Source organism: Polypterus senegalus, chromosome 1 (assembly GCF_016835505.1).
Source record: "Polypterus senegalus isolate Bchr_013 chromosome 1, ASM1683550v1, whole genome shotgun sequence".
In the NCBI taxonomy this organism is placed as follows: domain Eukaryota; kingdom Metazoa; phylum Chordata; class Cladistia; order Polypteriformes; family Polypteridae; genus Polypterus; species Polypterus senegalus.
The window spans coordinates 274,932,185-274,952,092 of record NC_053154.1 but is presented as its reverse complement, the minus strand read 5'-3'; the positions used below and the strand labels follow the sequence as shown (position 1 = coordinate 274,952,092).

At 37.0% G+C, this 19,908-nt stretch overlaps 1 protein-coding gene across 2 annotated transcripts in view; it reads right to left on the bottom strand.

The window, feature by feature from the left end:
• Positions 1–338: 338 nt before the first annotated feature.
• The window catches only part of slc25a28 (solute carrier family 25 member 28), a 44,234-nt gene continuing 24,664 nt past the window's right edge, over positions 339–19,908 (bottom strand). Inside the window, exons 1-4 of one of the 2 annotated variants that reach the window (XM_039774694.1) lie at positions 15,815–15,930; positions 8,997–9,039; positions 3,865–3,921; positions 339–2,337 (exon numbers count right to left, since the gene is read on the bottom strand). In XM_039774694.1, coding sequence (XP_039630628.1) covers positions 1,817–2,337; positions 3,865–3,921; positions 8,997–9,039; positions 15,815–15,826 — 633 coding nt within the window. In that variant the 5' untranslated portion in view covers positions 15,827–15,930 and the 3' untranslated portion in view covers positions 339–1,816. Of the gene's footprint in view, positions 2,338–3,864; positions 3,922–8,996; positions 9,040–15,814; positions 16,044–19,908 lie in introns of those variants that run through there. The other variant, XM_039774685.1, reaches the window with a different exon arrangement.

Below are 19,908 nucleotides of genomic sequence, written 5' to 3'. Positions count from 1 at the left end.
ATCCTTTCTCCTAGTAAAAACAAATGTGTCTAATAAGATGCAGCACCTACATCAAAATTCAGAACAAACAGCACATCTGCTTTGGGCACAGAAATCAGCAAATAGATAAATATATTTCAAGTCTGGCAAGCGGAAAAAAAAAAATGGTAAAAACATAAATCTTGCTCTTTTATAAAATGAAACGGATAAATGCTTGACTGATGCAACTGATTTTAAAATTTATAATTACAAGTACGGTAAAAATGAGTGCATCCAATTCTTAGTAATTATTTGAGAGAGAGAGAGAGAGAGAGAGAGAGAGAGAGAGAATGAACAGAATTCACACTTCAGGCTTAATGTTCCATGGATGAACCTCTCTTGCCTTTGGTTTATTGATGGTTAATAGAAAGTACAGGTAATCCAGACATGAATCCTTTAGGATGGTCAAATTATAGCTAAAATGTTGACCCTGGAACAAAGTACATATTAAAGCATTTCCCCAAAAATTTTCAAGCAAAGCCAATTGGATTATGCAACTTTGCCTTGTTCAGGAACGATACAGCAGCTGCCTCGAAAGATGCATTAACAGTAAACAGTGATCCTTTGTTATACCACCCATTAAGGCAATTTGTACGTAAAATTTGTTTAGTGGCAATTACAAAATCTCTTTATAATTGTGCGCTGCTTACATTTTCAGAGTAAGCTAGCAACATACTGAGATGTTCAGTGAATGTGATTATTAGACAAGCAAAATTCAGTACATCTACACATGTCTTCTCACAGATGAAAACAGGATTATTTCTTGTGGCCTCCTTTTTATATTGATAACTTAATGGCATTTTTAAAATGCATCCATATACGAGAAAGAAAATCCATCCAATAAGGATACATTAGTAACACAATTTAGTCATACAAAATACAGAAATGTATCTTCTTTACGAATACACTTAAAACAGTGTGTACTTGAAGATGATAGATTAATACCAACCACACAATTGTAGGATAACTGGGGAAAAAAAGGCATATTCCTAAATGTTTCCACCCTTCTCACCTGGCAGATTTGATATCACAAATCTTATACATTAGTGTGACTTCTGTGAAGCACATTTAGTCTTTATGAATGTTGATGAATTGGAAATGTCACTTAAAAAGGAGTTCTTAATACACAAAAAGTAGGCACATGTTAATATATTTTAGTAAAATGATGGTACTCTAAATTTATCACTTTTTGAAGTTCTGGAATAAGACTGGAAATGTCCTTATTTAAATTTATCAATAAAGATGGAATAGATACCAGAATGTGATCATATTTAGATGCCTTCCTAAATCACTGTAGGACATCTTTACCATTTTAGTAAAAATTAATACAGCCTAACAATGTGAACTGACACAGTTCACATCTTTGTATCTCAAAAGCATAAACAGCCTGGTGTTATACAGGAACCTGAAAGGTTATACTACCTTCTGAATTTAAACAAAAACTGCACGTCTTAGGTTTGAATGACTTGATTATCCATCATCATCCATCATCATTAAAAGATTCTGTATTCTGCTATTTAGCACGACTGTGTTATAGAGCAGGTGAAAAGCTCAATACTGCCACCTTCTGGCCAACTGCATTTTGACTTGCATTTTGGATTTTGGAACTGTTTTTCAAATGCACTGCTGCAACAAATTTAATACCCTCTGAAGAGTATAATATCCATCTAATACACTAGTGAAATGAGAAGTAAATCACCTTCTCTGGTGAAAGATAGATTTTATGCTTGTCTATAAGCACATTTCTTTCTATGGAAAGTCAAAAAAAAATCTTTTGGTTATAGGGAACACTGAATGTTTAGAGTGCTTTTCTTTTTTCATGCTGGTGTTTGGTAATAAAATATTTAAAGAACTCATAGACTGACCAGGAGATAGCTGTTGAAGGCATCTGGTAGATGACCCTAGCCTGTACTCCCTTGAAATATGCAGGAATACCACCCAGCCTGTAGACAGTCCGAAAAGCATGGGCCAGACCCGAGATATGTCCATTCATGTTGAGGGAGTTCAGAGCCAGCGATTCCTGTGTATTCAGCAGCGTCTTGCAAACGTCCAGTGGAGTAGTAGCTGCTGCTGCCAGTGCTCCTGCAAGTGCTCCTGATATCATGTGTGTAGAAGGTTTATACTGTCTATGAGGATTGAGCAATTCTTGTAGATACTCGTAGGCCATGAAATGCAGGGCTTGGAAAGGGACATTCATGGTGAGTTGTGTAGTGTAGCTGCGATAGAAAGCCCCTGGGCCTTCCTTCTGCCATACCGCTCTCATACAGTCTAAAACGCTGCGGTAAGGAGAGTTGAACATCTGCATTCTCTGCTTCACCACTACAATAAAAAGAAACATTGCAGATTAAAAGTCGATGGAAGGTAATTAAATGCCCAGTCCAACCAGGATACCAGTTTCAGGTGGAAAGACAAAAGGTGGACCCCCATCCCAGTCCTGGTAGGTTTTATTGTGAGATACACTATTATAAGTATGCATTTAAAGTGACAATTTCATTCTTTAGACTTGCTTAAAACTTACATATGTTCATTAATCAGTTACCTAAAGGCACTGTAAAATGTTATATCTTGAAGTATATGCTATTTTAATGGGCAAGATTACTGCAATGGCATAAAGTGGTGCACACAAATATGCATTTTTATCAAAAATATCTTGTGTAATAGTTCGTGACTGCTCTAAAAGTATACAAAATTTCCAGATTCTTCACTGTAATGAAAAAAAAAACCAAAACACATTGTTATAGAAATAAGACAGTGTAATAGTGGGTTAGGTTGAATAGGCTCTCAGAATTGGGAGGTCTAACTTGTACATGCCCAGAAGACCCATATAATGGAAGGAAAGTAGGGCCGCCTATCAGAGCTATGGACTCTCCAAATGAGCTAGATGGCAGTGCTCTAACTTTTGGATCACCAAAGTGCATACTCACAGGGCCACCTAGGAATTGTGGTCTTGTTGGGCAGCCCAGCAGAGTGCTCCCAGCAAGGATTCCTACTTTGAGGGCCTTCCACCGGACCTGAAAGTACCTACTGGGTACAAAGTTGTGGCACCAGAAGAACTCCCAGGCCCTGAATAAAATGGGCTGCCTCACATCACTCTGGGAGTTGGATGTGGAGGAAGGGCAAAGCTTATCAGGGGAGCAATATGGGGGTGGGGGGAGAAGAGAGAGAGAGAGAGAGAGAGAGAGAGAATTCTATTGTGAAACAAGAAGCTTATAAAAAGGTACTTTCCCAAATAAATAAGTAGTTATTTGAACCCATGGCTGGGGTCTTTGTAGATGTGTCTAGTTTGGGATTCAGAGACACTAGTGGCAACAGGAGGATTGTGAAAAGTTAAATGTGTGAATTCACCCAATTACTTATGAAAGTTCTACTTATTACTTAGCCAGTTAAAAACAGTCACTGTTTCCTGAATTCGTATATAATAGTATTGTGTTATCTTATAAAGGAATCAAACACGTGTATACCAAAACATTTGTAATTGCAACAATTTTCTGGGAGAAATGGTGCACTTTCTGAGAAAATTCCAGGGGTGCCAATAATTATATAAAACAAATTTCTAATACAAGAAAATATACAAGGTGAAATAAAAAAAAAAAAGTACTATGATATTCAAGTCATTGTTAACAAAACATGCAAAAATGGAAGTTTATCAATTTTCATATTACTATATAAATACTGTTTCATGCCACCTAAACAAAATACAGAAATAGCCCAATTGCAGTGAAAGATAGTTGCCTGTAATTGTCCCATAATCCTTAATATTCCATAAGATAAAATAAATCAAATACTTAATTGTCATTTTCAGGAGACAAAAAAAAAAAATAAAAAAAAAAAATGTAACTCTCATACCTTCAGCTGGATTCATTGCAGCATCATGAAGTAATGTAGCTACACACCCAGCAGTACCTGCAATATTATTAAAAGATAAAATCTGTAGTCAAGAGTCTACAACTGAACATTTTATTATTCAAACCTCTAATATTCAAAGCATCAAGAACAGACGATAGGTAAAAATTTGTGGTACTGGCACTAAATATCTTTGCTTATTTTAAAAATGTCTTTCCCTAGAATATACTCTGCACCTGAAATAACAAATACACATTAGGCAAAGGAAGTATTCACTTACCTACCATCTTGCACATCTGCAATAAAACAAGTTTATAAAATAAAAATAAAAATAAAAAGAAGAAAGAAAGAAATCATGACATGGTGTATAAAACACCAATGTAACAGCACTGGTATTCAAAACGTACAGTTCTGATCATTGACACTGAACCATTATTTTGCAGCAGGAAACACCTAGTATATATGTAGATACATATTCCATATGCAAGTTATTTGTGCATCATTTAAGGAACTTCATAATCAGAGAAACAAACAAATGGCTCTAAAATGACAAAACTAGCACAGTAAATATGAGTGCATTTTAGGGGATACCACATGAAAATGAGAATGCTCAAAACAAAACCCAGCTATTTTCATTTGTTGAACTGCTTAGTGATAGGTTTTGTTTGCCAAGTATGTTTCTGAATGAGCTGCAATTAAATAGTCTGTCTACAAATGTGATTTTGATAAAAAACATGTTTTTGCTATGGTAGTACCTAGATACTAAAATTAAATTAGTTATGAAAAGATTTCTGCTCTTTTGACTGCTTTGAAGAGTATATGCCGTGCATTATTTCACTTATCTGGTACAATAACCAATCTTACCTGCTTTTCAAGGAGCTTTAACTTAACGACATTGCCACAAATAAAATATCACATTCAAAATTATTCTGCATTTAGTTTTCTGTAATTTTAATTTTATTTAACTCTTTGGCATTTTTTCTTTGTAATTCATATTTTAAGTTAAAACTTTACATAATTACCATGCTTAGTGCCACAATGGCACAGAGCAATATCAAATATAAATTTTTTTTTTAAAGCTTAAAATGGGGTTATGCACACAGGCAAAACCATTAAGAAATGGCCATTCTATACAACCCATTCTTTTATACCATTCAAATAATCTTAAAGCACACACTCCTCCAAAATATTTGTGTATCTGTCGGTTAGTGAAAAATTCACATATTCATGGAGAACAGGAAAATCCAGCAAGCAAGAACATGAAAATGTCCATTAAAAAAAAACAAAAAAAAAAACACACCCACTACTTATATATTCTAAATGACAGTTATCCAGTAATTTTCTCACAATGTTCCAAATGTTCAATTTTGTTGAAATATTGCACTTTCCTAGCAATTCACCACTTACTGGGTAACAAGGCAGTTCCTGCAATAATAATTAGATCAAATAGTGTGTGTATGTGTATATATATATATATACACACACACACACACATATATACATACATACATACACACCCACACATACACACCCACACTAACTGCTCTCACCTGAATTGACAACTCAATTTTCCTTTTTTAGTTATTCTGGTGTGTATTCAGACCATAGTGTATGTGTATATACAAATATTTTATCGATTTATGTATTGATTTATTTATTTAAACAGCTACTGTAAAAAGCTAAATTTCTCCCTGGGGACAAAAAAAAAAAAAGAAAGTCCTGTGTGTCTATTATACAGCATCTTTCCTATATTTCAAGTAAAGACAACTCTTAAGGCCAAGTGTACTGGAATTTTGGGCACTCATCAAGATGGCTGAGAGAATTTTTAAAGTCAAGTTTTGTCAAACAGCAAAATGATATACTACAAGCTGCAATAAAATGCAGCTATTCAGGAGTGTTTTGGATTTAATTACCAGTTTCACTGCCTTGAAGACTGAACAGAATAGAGTAAAATTCTCTAAATCCTTGGACTTCTTTCAAACCTATAGGCTTGTGCCAACAGCAATTGATTGACTACTTACACTGCCAATAGAATTCCCTTTGCCGATGATTTGAACTACATGAATATTCTGCTTACACACGGCACCTTTATTCCAATTGTAAGTGGACAGATTGCAAATAACTGTACACTAATTGCATTTACTATAGAACATTTAAATATTTCTTTAGAAGATACATTTTTGATGGGAAAATGGAGTTATAAATTAGTAACACAACATCCTTTATTGTTATGTTCAACATGGTAGGCATATTTTGTACAATTTCAAGTTTTTACTTGAAAAGTTAAACATTTTCCTCAAAAAAATGAAGACCAGCAGAAGAAGCTATTGGTAGCTAATTGTTAACAATAAAGGGGCAGAGTATTTTATACATATACATATAATTCACTAAGGGCACGCAAGACAGTGAGCACAAGCAAGACAGAGTCCCGCCTGTCAACTCTAAGACCATGGGATACGCTCGACAGAGCCCCACATGCCAACTCTAACCCTCCTACCGCGTCATAGGTTATGCAAGACAGAGTCACGCACACCAACTGTAACCGTCCTCCCGAGTCCAGCGTCGCTCTCGAGGCATGCAACAACTCCCCAAACACAGCCTCAGTCGCTTTCGTCTGTGCAAAAGTCCACATGCACCTCTGAGCCACATGGACTTTACACTGCACGCAAGACAGAGAGCCATGATCGCCAACACAGAGCCCCACCCCCCAACTCTAAGACCATGGGATACGCACGCATTTAGAGTATAAATGGATACAAATAATTGCATGTAAATGATTCACCAAAATCTGTTATATGTAAACGATACTGTTTAAAACGTTGTTTTTTCATCAGAAAACCCGGTTTCCACGTCTACCTGTATTAGTTTAAATGGCACTTTTACCACTCACAAAAGGGCGGACGCGCTGACTTATCGTGTCGACTGAGCAACACAGTGAATGCGGCGCCTATCTATATATATGTCTGTTTTCCATAGCCTGCTACGACCATTAGCATTGGTTTCGCTCCTTGCTATTTTCGTTATACTGAGACGGTGGTTTCCTAAGCCTTTGTTATACCGAATTCCTTTCTCACCATTTTCCGTTCCTATTCTTACACCGCCGTAAGCTACGGCGGGCTTCAGCTAGTGTACTATAAAGCCGATTTTGGGATGGTTCTCAACAAAGTCTTAAGTGTGATGCAGTTAGTCTGGATGCATGAACAAAATGAACACTAGGTCTCTGCATGCATTGTATCACACTCTAATAAATGCAAAAAACACACGAAGCAATGCCTGAGGGGCTTGCTAAGAAAACGAAACATGAAATTTTCAAAAAGTATACCAACAAATGCAGCCGGTGTTATGAAATTTTGTCACTGGTACTGGCTAGAACAACTTATCCACTGCATTTGCAAAGAGTATTGTGCTCTCTAATGAACTCCGTAGGAGAGTTACATGAAGCTCCAAAAAGGGAAGCAAATCAGTACAGTAGCGCAATCAATATCTCACATATCTTGGGCACTGCTCTAAAAAGAATTTGACATGGATTAGTATCTAGGGCTAAATCCCATATTTTGCTTGGGTTGCCAAACTTGTACCTCTATGAAAATCTGAGTCCCTTGTATTTTGTTTGCATTTCATGGAGATGCAAATTTACAAAGCAGTTACCAAAGAAGGGTGCAGATGTGTTATATTTGCAAGTGATGTGTGCACAGTTTAACTGTTAATTAATGCAGAGAATGTCCGGTTGTATTTCTACAAAAAATGTTTATATGGTTAGTTTATAAAAAGGACATACATTTAACATTTGCTGGTAGCACTTTCTCCGTTAAATATTTCTCTTGTGGGGGAAGCAAAATCACTCGATACTGAACAAGGTTGTTCAATTTATGGAAAAGTGTCAGAAGACTGTGGCATGTTTCAGTAAAGGATTTCTTATTTGAATAGTCAGAGTACTAAAGAAAACATTTAATTTTCCTTTATCTTTACTAAAATACTTGCACAGCACTAAAACACTTAATACCTCTGAAAAATGAGTTCAGTGTCTCGCCATTTACTGTAAACATAACATCCAAACAGTATTTGCAGATCATAACTAAATAACCTAAACTAATTTTCATCAGTATCTAAATACATCTATAATTCAAAAGGAACTGCATACTAACGTTAAGTATATACACAACATGCTGTCAACCTCGCTGTACCATCCCATCCACAGCACATTTCTTCATCATGCATTCAAGTTGACTTTCTTCAACTGTTAGCAACTAATCAGTGCTGCCTTTCCAATATCACTGCTGTAAGTAAGCTTAAAGACTTTGAAAATGCATATAAATAACAAAAATATCCGTCCATCTACAGTTTTATTGTTTGTCCACATTATCTATATAGACAAATAATTTCTGGCACTACTGTGAACATTTGGTTCCAATTAATATGGAATTATATACTCTGATAAAAGTTCTGACATGCACGTTTCATTACTTTATAAACACTTTCTAAAAACTTAAACATTTTACACTTTTCCCTGAACACTTGCACTTGTTACCAGAGGAGGAGGGGAAAAAAAAAAAAAAATTTAACTGCACATTTGTAAGACCATATTTTATATATGTTTATATCCCATGGTTACTTAAATAATCTGCGACCTTTGCACACATCTGCATGAATAGGACTTGTTCACGGCTTACTTTAACAATTTAAGCCCTATAAAGGAAATGGTATTATGGCACAACAGAGTGGCTGGTTCGTTGAAGGTTGCATTTTCCTCTTTAATATGATAGTATGAAAATAAGCAGGTTTTAAAAATATACAGTACAGTAAAACCAACGAGCATTTGTTAACCATTATCTCCTCTACAAATTAATGGTCTTTCTTCAGTCCAGCCAACCTCCAGCCTTGTTTACATGAGGCATTAACATGATTTTTTTTCAGTGATCTGATCACAATTGGATAGCACTTGACACATTAAAAACCAGGAATAAATAATCTTGTGACCACATCCCAGTCAGACCATTTCAACCATATTTAAAAAAGCTGTCAAATGGATAGATCCACTTATTTTACATATGCTCTGTTCCAAATGTTTTCATACAAGTGAGTAAAGTGTGCAGGAAACTGCATGCTCTGTATCTAAGTTTGCATTCCAAACTTACCATGACTTATTCTCATTTTAAAGGGGCAATCTTTCTTTGAAAGCTAACAGTGAAAAAGCACAATCAAAAAATGGCATATTAAAAGAAACAGTTCATAATTACTTTCATCCAGTTTAGTATATATGTTCTGTTAGAAATTGAACTATTCAATAAAATTTGTCAACAGCACAGAAAAATAGCAAGTTTCTCAACAAAGCTGAAACTAGGCAACTAAAAACTGACCATAATGCAAGTCTATGCTTATAGGCAGTCCTCTATAACACTACTTTCTCATGCCCTTTCACTTCATATCAAAAGGGCCTCCTTCCAATTGGGCTTGGACTCCCAACGGTTTTCACAAAGGCGAGAGGTTAGATCCTGCTGTGTATGTTATTCTATGGAAACTAGACAGTCTAAAGTGGGAGTGGGGTTAAATTTCTAGTAGTGGACACCTTTGAAACACTTTTTAACAAAGCAATGAGTGCGCTATTGTTAAGTCTGAACTTTGAATTTGGCAGGTGTATTACATGTTACTTTAGTCCACCCCCATGCAACAACAGTTATAACATTAACGTGTCAAGCTTGAGGTTAGTGAAAGAACTTTACACGACAGCACGATTCTTACAAGTAGTATAACCAACTGGAACATACTGTATGCATCCTATAACCCTGCAATGCTATAACACATTTAAATAGTGCACTTTCATTGCAACAGACTTTCTCAAGACACTGAGTGAACCAAAAAAGTCAAAAGTGAACCAAGTATAAAGGCTTCCAGAAATTAGCCAGAAAGTAGAAGTCAAAATTCTGACCAGGGTTGAAGACGAAGGAATAGAAACAATTAAGCCTTGCATTGGGAGAAAGCTGGTTCATGTCAAGTAATGCATCCCACATCAACCCGATACTCACTGCATTTTAACAAAAAATGCATTAAAATCATTGCTTAAACTACAACATTTTACCACTATGTTTTGATTTATCTACAGTTTAGTCCATAAATTTGGACAGAGAACTTTTTTCTAATTTTGGTTCTGTACATTACCATAATGAATTTTAAATGAAACTCCTCAGATGCAGTTAAAGTGCAGACTTTCAGCTTTATTTCAGTGGGTTGAACAAAAAGATTGCATTAAAATGTGATGGGACTAAAGTAAATTTTAACACAATTCCTTCATTTCAGGGGCTCAAAAGTAATTGAACAAATTAAATAACTGGAAATAAAATGTTCATTTCTAATACTTAGTTGAAAACCCTTTGCTGGCAATGACAGCCTGAAGTCTTGATCACCACCAGATGCTGGGGTTCCTCCTTTTTAATGATCTGCCAGGCCTTACTGCAGCGGCTTTCAGTTGCTGTTTGTTTGTGGGCCTTTCTGTCCAAAGTTTAGTCTTCAACAAGTGAAATGCATGCTCAATTGGGTTAAGATCAGGTGACCGACTTGGCCATTCAAGAATTTTCCACTTTGTTGCTTTAATAAACTCCTGGGTTGCTTTGGCTATATGTTTTGGATCATTGTCCATCTGTATCATGAAACGCCGCCCAATCAATTTGACTGCATTTAGCTGAATTTGAACAGACAGTATGTCTCTGAACACCTCAGAATTCATTCGGCTGCTTCTGTCCTGTGTCACATTATCAATACACACTAGTGTCCCAGTGCCACTGGCAGCCATGCACACCCAAGCCATCACACTGCCTCCACCGTGTTTTACAGATGTGGTATGAGCTGTTCCACGCCTTCTCTATACTTTTTTCTTGCCATCATTCTGGTAGAGGTTGATCTTGGTTTCATCTGTCCAAGGAATATTTTTCCAGAACTGTGCTGGCTTTTTTAGATGTTCTTTAGCAAAGTCCAATCTAGCCTTTCTATTCTTGAGGCTTATGAGTGGCTTGCATCTTGCAGTGCACCCTCTGTATTTACTTTCATGGAGTCTTCTCTTTATGGTAGACTTGGATATTGATCCGCCTACCCCCTGGAGAGTGTTGTTCACTTGCTTGGCTGTTGTGAAGGGGTTTCTCTTCACCATGGAAATGATTCTGCGACCATCCACCACTGCTGTCTTCCGTGTGCATCCAGGTCTTTCTGCGTTGCCGAGGTCACCAGTGCTTGCTTTCTTTCTAATGATGTATCAAACTGTAGATTTTGCCACTCGTAATATTGTAGCAATTTCTCGAATGGGTTTTTTCTGTTTTCGCAGCTTAAGGATGGCTTCTTTAACCTGCATGGAGAGTTCCTTTGATCGCATGTTGTCTGTTCACAGCAAAATCTTCCAGATGCAAGCACCACACCTCAAATCAACTCCAGGACTTTTATCTGCTCAATTTCATAATGACATAACAACGGACTTGCCCACACCTGCCTATGAAATAGCCTTCGAGTCAACTTTCCAATTACTTTTGAGCCCCTGAAATGAAGGGATTGTGTTAAAAAAAATGCTTTAGTTGCCTCACATTTTTATGCAATCGTTTTGTTCACCCCACTGAATTAAAACTGCATCCGAGTTGTTTTATTTAAAACTAGCAAAATAGCAGCGCTTCGCAGCGGCGAAGTACTGCCTTAAAATTTTTATTAAGAAGAAAATTAATCCTTTTTAAACCGAGGGAAAAAAAACAATAATTATTTGTTAAGGATCTCTTTGTATACCACATTGTCAGTTCGGCCCTCTGGTAGTAACATGACCAAGCTGTGCGCTGAGCTTACTCTTGAGCATGCAACGCACAGTTGGCCATGTGAAAAGTAATCTTGTCTCAAATCTCACAGCTTGGATTGCTGCTGTCATAATCGGTTTGAGTTTCATGGTTTGTTTCAATTACAGTATTTGTAGGACTTGTGTTGAAGTGACATTCGGCATCTGTCAAGCGTTGTAAGCATACAAATTGTTTCATCGATAACTTCACATCCAGCTTTTGAGAGTTTAAACATTCATAAACATCAAAGTGTCCACTACTGAAATCGTCACCTGTGAATCTAAGATGTTTAAGAGGCATTGGCAGTTGTTGAAAGGTGTAAAATATTTAGCCATTTGGGTACACTTGAAAGTGACAACCGAACAATTCAGCAGCAGCCATCAACTCACATGCAGAACCATAGGTGAACGGCTTAAGCATTTCACTCTTATAGTGCTCCTGTGTAGTATAATTATCTCCTGTACCGTCATCAGTCCACACCTTGAACCTGTCCCAGTCATTCAATACATAAGACACAATGTTTCTCCAGATATCAAGAGTGAGCCTGATAAGGCGTGCAATATGTAACAAAGAGAATGGAAAAGGCAGGTGCCATCTCCGGGCATGGAAACCACTCAGTAAGTGACAGTTCTTTGATCAATTGTGATCACCTCGATAGACATGTTAATGGGGGTACGGTTGGAATGATAAAGGAAATGGGTACCTGAACAATGTAAAGTAAATCTAAAATACCTACATAATAACTATAATTGTAATAAATGAACAATAAAACAGCGGAGAAGCCGTGGATTAAACAAAAAGGCTGTAGTTATCATCATCAGGGAGACATGAATCCCATGGCAAAGCAAGGAAGGGAACATACAGACTGGAACGACGGGCAGCCTTATATAGGCAGGCAGCCAACAATGTGGGAGGCGTTGGGATGGGGGACCCAACGCCGCCTCACACGGTGACCGAGCTGCAGGCTATGGACGTATATAATGTATGTAAGTAGGATTCAGTTAGCGTTGGAAACCCGCGTACCAAATTTCTTGAAGATGGACCAATAAGTAACAAACACCGTTGGAAAGTTCAATATGGCGGCCGACAGGGGCATCATACCACCGAAATAAGTACGTACATTGGTTTCGGTTAGCGCAGGGAAGCCGCCTACCAGATTTTGCGAAGATGGGGCCATATGAAAGTTTAACATAGCCGACGTGGTCAACCGTTATGACAGTTACGTGTAGAATTTCGAAATGAAACCTGCTTAACTTTTTTAAGTAAGCTGTAAGGAATAAGCCTGCCAAATTGCAGCCTTCTACCTACAAGGGAAGTTGGAGAATTAGTGATGAGTGAGTGAGTCAGTCAGTCAGTGAGGGCTTTGTCTTTTATTAGTATAGATTCAGTGTTAATGTACAGAACCAAAATTAGAAAAATCTGTCCAAATATTTATGGACCTAACTGTACATGACACTTCTGAATATATTCTGAAATCAAAGTGATCATCAAAAAACCTAGGATCAGAATTGCCATAAAACATTAACGTAGCTCAGATTTCTACTTATCTATCCAATACTGAAGCAAAAAAAATGCACTTCCACCCATACACAATTAGAATTTCAGCTTGCTGACAAAATAAGCTGAACTACTAAAACCAGATCATTTAAAAAAATAAATAAATTTTTATCATCTTTTAATACTCTTATCATAGGAAAAAGATTTGACTTTTTGGCTCCCTAACAGGTTCAGGGTATGTGCCACTAATCTTAAGTATGTGAGACAAAGTAAGTAATTAGTTTACTTAGTATTTTAGTAATTAGTAAGAAAATTAGTTTTGAAATCATAGCAGACTCAAAGATCTTAACTGTGAAAATAATTCCTACATAAAGGTTGTGCTTTGGTGCAGTGAGCAACGCTGTTGCCTTATTGATCAAGCACCCTGGGTATGAATGGGTTTGTCTGTCACATCCACAATGTGTAGGTGAGGTTTATTAGTGAATTTAAGTTGATCCCCATGTAAGTATAGGTAACCAGAGCAGGACCTGCCGCTCTGTGTAGAGCTTTTTCTTGCCTTGCGCCCTGTGCTGTCAGGACCTTAACCTCTTTCACTAACCCCACACCTTACTATTGGACTAGAGTTTTTGAAAGTTATACTTTTATAATTACAAAAATAGGAACAATCCTATTTCTATACTTGCTATATGCTAAAAAGAAACATGAAAAAAAAAATTCTATATCTATATATATCTATATCTCTAGTGGTGTGAAAAACTATTTGCCCCCTTCCTGATTTCTTATTCTTTTGCATGTTTGTCACACAAAATGTTTCTGATCATCAAAAACATTTAACCATTAGTCAAATAACACAAGTAAACACAAAATGAAGTTTTTAAATGGTTTTTATTATTTAGTTAGAAAAAAAATCCAAACCTACATGGCCCTGTGTGAAAAAGTAATTGCCCCCTTGTTAAAAAATAACCTAACTGTGGTGTATCACACCCGAGTTCAATTTCCGTAGCCACCCCAGGCCTGATTACTGCCACACCTGTTTCAATCAAGAAATCACTTAAATAGGAGCTGCCTGACACAGAGAAGTAGACCAAAAGCACCTCAAAAGGCTAGACATCATGCCAAGATCCAAAGAAATTCAGGAACAAATGAGAACAGAAGTAATTGAGATCTATCAGTCTGGTAAAGGTTATAAAGCCATTTCTAAAGCTTTGGGGCTTCAGCGAACCACAGTGAGAGCAATTATCCACAAATGGCAAAAACATGGAACAGTGGTGAACCTTCCCAGGAGTGGCCGGCCGACCAAAATTACCCCAAAGCGCAGAGGCGACTCATCCGAGGTCACAAAGACCCAAGGACAAGCGTCTAAAGAACTGCAGGCCTCACTTGCCTCAATTAAGGTCAGTGTTCACGACTCCACCATAAGAAAGAGACTGGGCAAAAACGGCCTGCATGGCAGATTTCCAAGATGCAAACCACTGTTAAGCAAAAAGAACATTAGGGCTCGTCTCAATTTTGCTAAGAAACATCTCAATGATTGCCAAGACTTTTGGGAAAATACCTTGTGGACTGATGAGACAAAAGTTGAACTTTTTGGAAGCAAATGCCCCGTTACATCTGGCGTAAAAGGAACACAGCATTTCAGAAAAAGAACATCATGCCAACAGTAAAATATGGTGGTGGTAGTGTGATGGTCTGGGGTTGTTTTGCTGCTTCAGGACCTGGAAGGCTTGCTGTGATAGATGGAACCATGATTTCTACTGTCTACCAAAAAATCCTGAAGGAGAATGTCTGGCCATCTGTTCGTCAACTCAAGCTGAAGCGATCTTGGGTGCTGCAACAGGACAATGACCCAAAACACACCAGCAAATCCACCACTGAATGGCTGAAGAAAAACAAAAAGACGACTTTGGAGTGGCCTAGTCAAAGTCCTGACCTGAATCCAATTGAGATGCTATGGCATGACCTTAAAAAGGCGGTTCATGCTAGAAAACCCTCAAATAAAGCTGAATTACAACAATTCTGCAAAGATGAGTGGGCCAAAATTCCTCCAGAGCGCTGTAAAAGACTCATTGCAAGTTATCGCAAATGCTTGATTGCAGTTATTGCTGCTAAGGATGGTCCAACCAGTTATTAGGTTCAGGGGCAATTACTTTTCACACAGGGCCATGTAGGTTTGGATTTTTTTTCTCCCTAAATAATAAAAAACATCATTTAAAAACTGCATTTTGTGTTTACTTGTGTTATATCTGACTAATGGTTAAATGTGTTTGATGATCAGATACATTTTGTGTGACAAACATGCAAAAGAAAACATCTCTACATCTCTACACATCCACATCCTATTCTAGAGTAGTTGTCTTCTCTTTGGTATAAACTTAAACAGAATATTTTGAACCTAAAGTATGAATACTCTAGCAAGTGCAGTGCATCAGATATCACTGTGTAAATTTACCTCCAACTAAACAAATCAAGTTTTGAAACAGGTTAGCAATAGTAACAGATTAGTCTTTTTTATCTAAAGTCTTAAAAAGCCTAAAAAAAAAACAAAAAAAAAAAAACACTTCTCTATTAAGCTTATAGTTTCATGTGGACATCTTTAAACAGCTTATTGAAAATGCAAGTAATTTTCTCCAGAGTTGGAGGAAGGGCACTGGTACCATTAGCCACATGGCTGTTTGCACCCGGATGGATGATATCACCAAGTGTCTTTTTCAGCTTCTCGTAGCAGGCAAAGTAGAGTGCATGCGCTGGACCCGCCCCTATTGCTGTAACATTTAAGCCTCGCACAGGGCGCCAAATTCCTTCAGTCCTGATGATGCGCCAGAGAGCATCCATCACATTCCGGTAACGTGCAGCAGGCTCAGGTTGAAGGCTCTGCATCCTTGTCTGTTGAAAACAAGAAATATATGTTCAGTAACTATAGATAAATATTCAAATGTCATCCTGACTAATACAATTATTTAAAGAATACTCAGCAAGTTAAGCTTGTTTAAATGTACAAGCATTCAAGATGATGAATACCAACTCAAATGGAGATAACATGCTCAGAATTAGCTTCTTCAGTGGCAAACAATATAATGTACAGCATAACTGAAAGCTTCAACAGTAAAAACAAAACCACTATTTTTTCCTATTACAACTCCAGTCATCAGTCACATTACTCATTTTAAGGTGTATTTGCTAATGTACCCCTATGTACAGTAATGAATGCATGGTTTTCCCCGATGTGATTTCAGGAGATTAGACATACATTGAAAGGGGAGCTGGGGTAAAGCAAGAAAAATCCCCATGAGCAGTTACAAACCAATTTATATATTCTGTTTATATTCTAACATGGACCAGCTACTAGGGCAATCATCTCAAATAATGGGAATACAAAGATAACATATACCTTCTCAGCACTATAATAATCAAACAAGCAAAAGCTGTCCAACTTCTTGCCTTTCACATGTCCCTTCAAACATTAAAAAGAAGCCAAATCCCGATCCTGTCTGAAAAATCCTGCATGATTAACCTGAATGTTCTAAGTGCTCTGGTTTGATGTCATCTGCAATTACCATATAAATTCACTAAAATTCTACCCAAGCTAGGTAATTACAGTTTAATTTGTTAATCGCTAAAAATCGGTATGAAGCTTTAATGTTACATATTTCACTGCATATGCATTATCCTGTATATGCTATCAAGCAGTCTGCAGCGTTTATTTCACAGCGTGATCTATTCAGCATATTTTGTTCATTTGAAGTTTTAAAGGACGACGTTTATTTCCGGCCTTGAAGAAGAGTTGAGCTTCACTTACACATACACTGGAATACAGTGATCCGACTGGACAAGGCGGTATACATTTTAACCTCCTGAGAGTTAGACCCAGGCATTACTCGGGCTGCTAAAACTGTGATGAAAGCGTTAGTCCAGAGTGTCACTTGGGAAAATGTACAGATTTTCTGCATAAGCCATTAGAATGAAGAATCACTCTGGTTGTAAAAGTGCTGGCAGTGCTGCCATTGCCTTAGAGAATTTACATTTGACTATATGTTTTCACTAATATGAAATATCTGCACTTTACCAATAATAAAGACTTTCTGGAATGCAATATCAGCATCCATGAAAGTCTCATAGCTTATAAGGACAGACTGTCATGGATACAGTACATCGGGTCAAAAATAAGATCTGGCATAAAGTTTTACAAGCTTTGTAAATCTATAAACAGGATAGAGTTGGAATTTGGTACTATACACAGAGAAAGGGACTATGTTGGATCCATAATACAATCAATACGATGTCTCTATGTCATTGGTGCGGACTTTGATAGATGCTCTGCTGGATCAAGGTTACTATGCAACCCATAGGCAATTTTTATACTTTGACATCTTGCTGCAAAGAAAGACTGACGCAAATAAAGCAGTGCATTCCAACAGTCATGACATGCCTGAAGACTTTGGCAGAGCTAAATGACAGCGAGGTGCACTAGTAGCTTGGCAAAAGGATAAAATGCTTGTGCTGAAATGGAAAGACAAAAAAGTGGTTTGTCTTAGCACTGTGCATAATGCAGACACAATCACTGTATGAGCCAAAAGGCAACAAACAGTTTACCAAGACTTGTGCTGTGGTTGATGCAATAGCACGATAGGTAGCGTAGATCGTGTGGATCAAGAATTGACTTTCGATCCCATTATGTGGAGGCAACAAAAGAAATACTACAAAAAGATATTTCATCATCTGGTGGAACAGTGCGCCTTATACAAACAAAAAGCTGGAGAAACTCTCATGCAAACTTTGCATGCCAGCTTGTAGAACAATCACTGCCACTAAGGAGATGCGGTTGACTCAGAGCATCGCGGGTCAATCCAGAGCATCTTATTGGTAGACATCTTTATTATATATACAGTACCTCCATCAGAAAAAAAAAAACAACGCCAACAACAAAGAAACAGAATCCAACTTGTACCTGTGCAGTGTGCTGCTCAAAAACTGAAATCTGGAAAGAAAATCCAAAAAGAAGCAGGCTATTATTGTTCCGACTGACATTGGATTGGGTCTTTTGTGTGGTAATTTTTAAAGCACACTGAAAAGGACTAATTGAGATTATGTACTGTTTTGGCACCATTAGTACTGTTATTTTTGTTATTGTTTATTTCCTATTTTTAGGCATCTTTACTATTACTTATATCATTATTATACTTTAGAGATTTAATAATGTAAATTTCATGCCAAAAAAAATGCAACACATTTTACATGTTTTCGGAATAAAATGCAATGCTAAGGAGGCTAAATAGCATTACATCAGGGCATGTAATTCCTGAAAATTTATTTTTTAATGCACTAAAACATTTACTGTACATGGTGAGCAAGCTCTTGCTTATTGCAAAAATATTCAACTTTTTTTTTTATTAAGGAGTTAATTTTTTACATGCGTTTACATTTGGTTAAACTTGCAGTTGTTTTAAAATCCAGTATGGAGCTCGGAGTTTGGCAATCATCTGTTCAGTGGTGCAGCAGTGGAGCTGCCTAGGTGCAAAGGAGGTGGCAAGGATGTGGCAAGATTGTGGTACTCGTTGTTTAAAATGTGGTTTTGTAGAACCTTGCCTAAACTTTAAGTAGAAGGCTAAAACCAGGCTAAAGTATATTCTTGCACTTAAATCAATACAAAAAAACATTCAGGAACTTGTATTGTTCAGTGAATTCATATTCAGTTTTGATTCCTTTTGACAAAACTGACAGCGACCAGTTCATAGCTATGTTGTGACTAAACAGTGTTGCAATTTAAACTCAGTCATTTAAAGAAATGATTACATCTGCAGTGGACCGACCTTTCTTTAAACTAAAGTAAAAATCAGTGAACACAAATAAAAAAACTGAACAATTCAAGGAAAACTTACAAGTAAACGAAATGGTAAATATAAACCATGGATAAAGCCAACATCTTTCTAACTCTGACATTTCCCTATAATACCACAATTCACCTTTACATTCTATTATGGTGTTTTCAGAAATGTCCTTAAATTTTGATAATTTCAAAGCAAATGTATTCACTGGCAAACTAATAATGTACAGTCTCTCAAACCCATTTACTCAAATTCAGAGGAGCAGGGAGTGAGAGCATATCCAGGCTGTACTGGTCACTGGAAAAGACAGGGTATCAGTCCCCAAAACAAACACACAACCCAAAGTCCACGCAGATGATTAGATAATTGATTTGAACAGATTACACTAGATGTTGAGACTGAGTAGCACTGCTAATTTTCAGATCCAAACATTTTGGCTAAATAGCTCAAATTCTTAAGAGCATTCAACATAAGCCTTATGTTGACTGTTCACCTGCCTTAAAACTGAAGAAAATTATACTGACAGGAAAAACTATAGACTTTGAATTAGTGATGCACCAACTGTAGCAATCGCCTATCAGGATCAACTGATAAAGCAACAAAAATGTTGCAATTGGCCATTGGCCGATTGTTAGAAATAAGTTGATACTTACTGCCGATTAAGCCCTTTGCAAAAACATTTTCCATGATGCTCCAGCAACAAAAATTAGCAGACAGAAAATGTCTGTAGTGTGTGATCACTTCAGCGTTTGTGCAGATGATACTAGAAATTCTATTTGCAAACTGTGCTCTGTGAAAATGCAAAAATTTCTAGAAGGGAGCAGGAATTGTTATAGTTTAGGTAAAACCTGTGCACGTTTACAGTACATGCACACATACCACGTTGAATACACTACGACAAAAAAAGGACAGAAAATAAACCTTTA